This window comes from Colobus angolensis, unplaced genomic scaffold (assembly GCF_000951035.1).
Source record: "Colobus angolensis palliatus isolate OR3802 unplaced genomic scaffold, Cang.pa_1.0 Scaffold2, whole genome shotgun sequence".
Taxonomy (NCBI): domain Eukaryota; kingdom Metazoa; phylum Chordata; class Mammalia; order Primates; family Cercopithecidae; genus Colobus; species Colobus angolensis.
This window is the reverse complement of record NW_012115154.1, coordinates 18,639,254-18,645,394: the sequence shown is the minus strand read 5'-3', so window position 1 is coordinate 18,645,394 and position 6,141 is coordinate 18,639,254. Positions and strand designations below refer to the sequence as shown.

Sequence of the window (6,141 nt, the reverse complement as noted above, 5' to 3'; positions counted from 1 at the left end):
TAAATTAATACAGAACGCTCCAAATCACCTCTCCAATTTTATTAACAACCCAAGATTGATTTCTTCATCTCAGGATTGGTACCAGCATTTGTCTATTGGTCAGCTCTGCCTTCCTTGTTCATGTATTCCTCATGGGCCTCAACTCCAGTTTGTGCTCCTCATTTTAAAAAAATATTGTTTGCTCCATCTTTGGAATTTTCTTTATTTTTCTGGTGAACTCATCAATTATAAAAATTCTGTTTCTTTTAATAAATGTAGCTTCTGTTTGCACCTAGCAAGATGATGCTTCAGAATATCCAGTCCAATTTACTATCTTTTCTGACATTTGTCTTTACCTATGTTTCAGTGATCAATCTGAAGGACGTCAGGGCTAAAATCTGGCTAAAATGAGTCATGTGTCCACTTACCATTTTCTAAGGAGAAAACTATAGAGGAGAATTAACAACATATGATCAAAGGAACTTTACAGTTTATGTAATATTATTTTATTGCCATTTCCATTATATTCAGTAGAAACGGTAGTACTAGAAAGAAGAAAATGAGTTTTTAGGAACATAAAACTGGCTTTAAATATTTGAAAATGAGAGAAATTTTATGTTTACAGATTTCAAAAGGCTTTGATATTATATTTCAATGCAGACAGTAACTTATCGTATGATTTGGTTCATTAATAATTGGAGTGATGTTAAGATTTAAACATTTCATAGAATCTCAAATATGACATTGGGTACCACATTTTACAGGGAAAGCACTGTGATTCACCCACTAGTGAGTAAATAATAACTGGGATCTGTAACTATAACCTAGGAGTCCTGCGTTCTAGTCTAATAACTGTTCTCGAAAATATCATTAACTTTTTGGGTATAATAAACAGCAAGCTGCACAGTAAATTGCACATGCTAAAGAGTAAGCAACAAAACAAAGTGCACATGCTGTGCAATATGCAAAGCGACAGAATTAGCAATCTGAGACACAACTGAATACAAAATAAAACACACAGTTGTGTTTTGATTAAGGCTCTTTTTAGGGAATTTGCTTCAGCCAAGGCTATGTAACTTCTCTGAGTTTCCATGTACTTTATAAGGCTCTCTTTGAATTCCTTCAATTTTTGATCTGATCCCACAGATCCACATTTAGACCTCAGTATTAGGCTGTACAGCCCATTGGTATAGTGATCACCATTTTTCTCCATCAACAGATCCTCAATCAAGTCCATTAGCTCCTTCACTTGGTCATCCTGATTTCTCCCTTCAGCACGGTTATTAAAGGCACAGATTCGCCCACCACATGCTGCCACCAGCTTGCTTAGGGCTTTGTTATCAGAGTTGCGCATGTAATCTATCAAGGAGCCACCACTGAGGTCTTCCTTGTGGGTAAAGAGGACAATTGTGTGTCCCATGGCATCCTCTCCAAAGATCTCCTTCACCCTCTGTGCAGCCTCCTGGTCCTGTGAGGTGTAGCGGCCCAGCTGAGTCACCAGGAGCAGCACATGGGGTCCTGGTACAGAGAGCAAGTAGCACCTCTGCGCCTCTGTGTACAGAGCTTCACAGTGGTCCTTCCAAGAAAACATATCTGGTGTGTCAATAATGACAATCTCTCTGTCTTCCCAGCTTCCCTGACTTTTGCTGCAAGTCTTAGTCAAGGTCCGGGAACTCAGCTTTGATTCAAATGCTTGCTTCCTGAGGATGCTGTTACCTGCAGCACTTTTGCCAGCTCCTGTTTTGCCCACAAGGATGATTCTCAGCTCAGATCTGCTGGTGCATTGGCCCTTTGCATGTGATCCTGTGAGGAGCAAGTTTACTGTGTTATCACCACATTGATCATGGCAGTGGAATGTTTTTTTCTTTTTCTTTCTTTTTTTTGAGACCAAGTCTCACTCTGTCACCCAGGCTGGAGTGCAGTGGCATAATCTAGGCTCACTGCAAGCTCCACCTCCTGGTTTCATGCCATTCTCCTGCCTCAGCTTCCTGAGTAACTGGGACTATAGGCACCCACCACCGCGCCCGGCTAATTTTTTTTTTTTTTTTTTTGTATTTTTAGTAGAGATGGGGTTTCACCCCGTGGTCTTGATCTCCTGACGTCGTGATCTGCCCACCTCCGCCTCCCAAAGTGCTGGGATTACAGGTGTGAGCCACCACGCCCAGCTGGCAGTGGAATATTTTTTAATGGTAAGGAGGTATTCCCCATTATGTAAAAGGATACTCTCACATCTATTTCATGTATGAAATGAAAACTAACTTGATTTCTCTAGGACTGTAGGATATTGCCATTTGGAGCCTAGGAAAACATACTTGGGGATGAGATGGATTTAGAAACATTTCTCATCATGCAATGGTTGCCTGAATCACTCAGTCCTGGATCTCTAGAAGAAAAGTTCTCTGGACATCAGGGATGTGTAGGCAAGGCCACGGGTTCCATCTCAATGTGGGTCAAGTGACCTGGCTCTGTTTCAAGGCCAGAGGTTTCTCCTCTGACCTTTGCTGGGCAGAGTGGGGTCATGACTACCAGGGAAGTGTCTGGACCAGCAAAATATTAGAATGAGCAGTGTAAAATTATTTTTATTAGTGAAGAAACAACTGAGATCTTATAAAGGATATCATAATTTTGCTTAGAAAGGATGGCATAATTTTTGTATAAGATAGTCACAGAATATGGTAAACTTCCCTCTCTCCTTCCCCATTTCCCTTCAATGTGGGTAAGGTTCTGGGGAGAGGAGTGAATGGGGACAGAGGTATGAAGGAGCTTGAGACTTTAGGGAAAAAATGTGTTTCATTCATTCCCCTTAAAGGGGAAGGCATAGGAGCCATGGTGCCATTTCTGCTGGTCCACATGGCAGTGAAAGGAATGACTTGTTTAGGGCGGGTTCATGGAAGACTCAAGATGCAGCTTTATAGTGGAGAGATGAGGTATTTAACTTGCAAGGTAGGAGTACTCTGACTCCTGAGGGTTAACCCCTTGATTCCTTTAGTGTAAGGGAGGAACAGTTGACCTTTATGAATGAAATGGAATACCATGATAACAGAAGAATCTTTCTGGAGGGAATATCCAAACAAACTAAGACCCTTCTGCTAAGCCCATTGCCTTTTGGGGTTTAGCTGTTCCTTACTCTCATGTTGCAGAAACAAAGTTGGCGAAAGAACGTCTACATTGACTACAGAATATCAGAGCTTAGAAGGAACTTAGACTGTACAAAGAAAATGAGCTTTCTGAGAGGCATCATGCAGTAGTGAAGAATAAAGAATCTGGAGCTGGATTGCTTAGTTTTAATTGTCTTTCCATTGCTAGTCATATGATCTTGGACAACTGATTAATTTCTCTGCATGTGACGGTTTACTCCATGTGGTGGTGTTCTAAGTATTAAATAAGTTAATATATGTAAAGAACTTAAAAGAGTGCTGGTGCATTAAAGCACTTAGTGAAAATTAGGCTAGGATTGTTTATAGCAACCTCCTTATAGAGGAAGTAACTTGCATGCAGCGGTTAAGTAACTTGGACAAAGTCCTAAATAGTTAGTGAAATCTACCATTTATTGAGAACTTTTAATGTGCCAGGATCTGTTCCAAGTGGTTTACCTTCATTACCTAATGTACTCCTCCTAGCAATGGTATGAGTTAGGGTTAGGTGCTGCAGTGCCCACCAGGGGTCTTGTTCTTATTTGGTTCAAATGACCTTTTGGGCTCACAGAACTGCCATGGGCCTCACTGGGACACCAGTCTACTCTAATGGAAATCTTAGCTTGCCAGAGGGACAATGTTGGGCCTTCCACCTAGTGGAAGTCTATGCAGCAATTCATGGAACACTGCAAACTGTTACCTGGTGATGTCCCAGGGCAAGGAGATGGCATCTTGAGCAGTTAGAGAAGCCACCTGGACTCACAGGAGCCAATGTCTCTTGTAGCAACCCTGGGGTTTAGCTTCCAGATTCCCTGCAAGGAACATGAGAGTTATAAGAGTCACTCTGCTCAGGGAAGTTCCAAAGAGCTTCCTAGCATGTATTTATAGTTCTTTCAGCATAGATATAATTCATCCATCAAGAGAAGTTTTCAACCATAAGCAAAATTCCTAATAATGTTATGGACATTTTACTCGTATTAAATTACTAGAGAATCTGAGCTAAAACGTTTAACCAAAGATTAAATTCTCAGGCAGAAAGGGAAATGGTGTGTCAACCTTTTTACCCATGGGTTCCTTTTATTCACCTTATTTTACACATGAATCTGCAACTTGGCCAAGAACTTAGAGCTATTAAAATTAACCAGTTTTGTAAATGAAAAAGCTGGCAGTTGAACCTGCCCATTTTCTATGCCTGAAGTATTAGTGCTTTGCCATGCTGCTACACCAATACTTGTTGCATATATTTAAGTATTTTCTCTTCCAGCCAAATTGACCAAAACTTATGGACATTTATTCTTATTTTCTGTATGCCAGTGAAGTTATGGCCTCACAGTGGGCATGCAATGTACACTTTTACTTAAAAGGAAGCAGGCATTACATTACAGATTTCTATATTCTGAAAACAGCAGCCAAGCAGCTCCTGATACACCTTGCTGGTGCTTGCTCAGAGGCAGCCAAACTGCTCTATGAAAAACTGTTTTCCTCTCGCCTATGAAAACAGAAATCAAGGGAGTCACTGAAGAGAACCGGTGGGAGTCCTGAGTTGCTGGCCTCCTATGGAGTGCAGCCTCATTCTCTCCTGTGGGGAGGGTATAGGGAAGAGAATTATCTGCATCCAGAGCCAAGTGAGAGGATCTCTAAAACATCCACTCATAAATATTGGGCATGTCACCAAAGTTGAGAGATAGGTAGGTCATTTCCCAGATGGGTGTCTGCTGAATGACAGAAACTGGTAAGCCTATCCAAGTGCAGCAAAGTGAAGAGAATTCTTGAGCAAATTTAGAGAGAAGTAAGATATTACCTGGAGTTTGGAGACATGTATAAACATGGAAATTGGTGTCTATTTCCTTTCTGGAGAATTCTAAATTTTGAAGGCAGACTAGAACCAACTAGGAGACCAGGATAAGGTGTAAGAAGCAATGGCTTAGGGGGTTTCCCATGGACAGAAGGGATCTTATAGAAAATAATGAGGCACAGTTGCCTTGATGAGGCCCTGTCAAAGGCCTGCCTTATATGACAAGGGGAGTGCAATAGTAAGAGGAAGCCGGGGTGCCATGAGGGTGGGAGCAGAGGTCTAGTTGGATAATTCAGCCAGAGAGGGCACAGCTTCTGGCGGGAAGCATACAAAGCATCAGCCCCATGGGGCCTCCACAGTGTCCTCGCACAGTGGAGGGTGTCTACTGTAATGGGGCATGGGATGGCGGTGAGGACCAGCCAGGAGATGACTGCAAAGACAGTGGGACTCAAGCACTCCACTTTCTTTCTCCAGTCACCCATCCTCCTGCCTGATGGGGAAAGGGGGACTAGCATGAGGGTTGAGGAGGCAGAGCTGGAAGGGAGAGGAGGACTTTTGGAAGGTCCCAGAGTACAGGCTGAGGCTGAGGCTGTGGTAGAGGAAGGAGAAACTCATACTGAATGTAAGTTTGATATTAGATGGCACCGGACACTACAACACCTGATATATGTGGAATAGGGACTTTAATAGACTATTCTTCTAGTCTATATTAATCATAAAGGCAACTGCCTGAGATGGCATCAATAAATCAAGATTATGGCCAGGCGTGGTGGCTCATACTTGTAATCCCAGCACTTTGCGAGGCTGAGGCAGGCAGATCACTTGAGGTCAGGAGTTGTAGATCAACCTGGCCCACATGGTGAAACCCTGTCTCTACTAAAAGTACAAAAATTAGCCAGGCATAGGGACACATGCCTGTAATCCCAGCTACTCAGGAGGCTGAGGCAGGAGAATCACTTGAACCTGAGAGGCAGAGGTTACAGTGAGCCACAGAGTGAGACTGGGCTACAGAGCAAGACTCCATCACCAGCCCCCCAACCAAAACAAAAGGAAATCAAGATTGGATAATAAGAGGCAGTGATGGGAGGAAAAAAAGTTGTTTCTCATTTGGATCACAGAGTTCAGCTTGTTAATAAACAAGTTCCATACACAATGAAGCCAGAGACCTCCTGTTTCTCACAGGTGAGGGTTGAGTGTGAAGGGAACTTGGAAGGGAGGAAGATCTGGGCTCTT

The 6,141-nt window shown here is 42.6% G+C and overlaps 1 protein-coding gene across 1 annotated transcript in view; it reads right to left on the bottom strand.

Annotated features, from left to right (window-relative positions):
* Positions 1–462: 462 nt before the first annotated feature.
* Positions 463–6,141, bottom strand: part of GIMAP2 (GTPase, IMAP family member 2) — an 8,855-nt gene continuing 3,176 nt past the window's right edge. Inside the window, exon 3 of the mRNA XM_011941464.1 lies at positions 463–1,782. Within this exon, the coding sequence (XP_011796854.1) occupies positions 797–1,782 (986 nt within the window). The 3' untranslated portion in view covers positions 463–796. The remainder of the gene's footprint in view (positions 1,783–6,141) is intronic.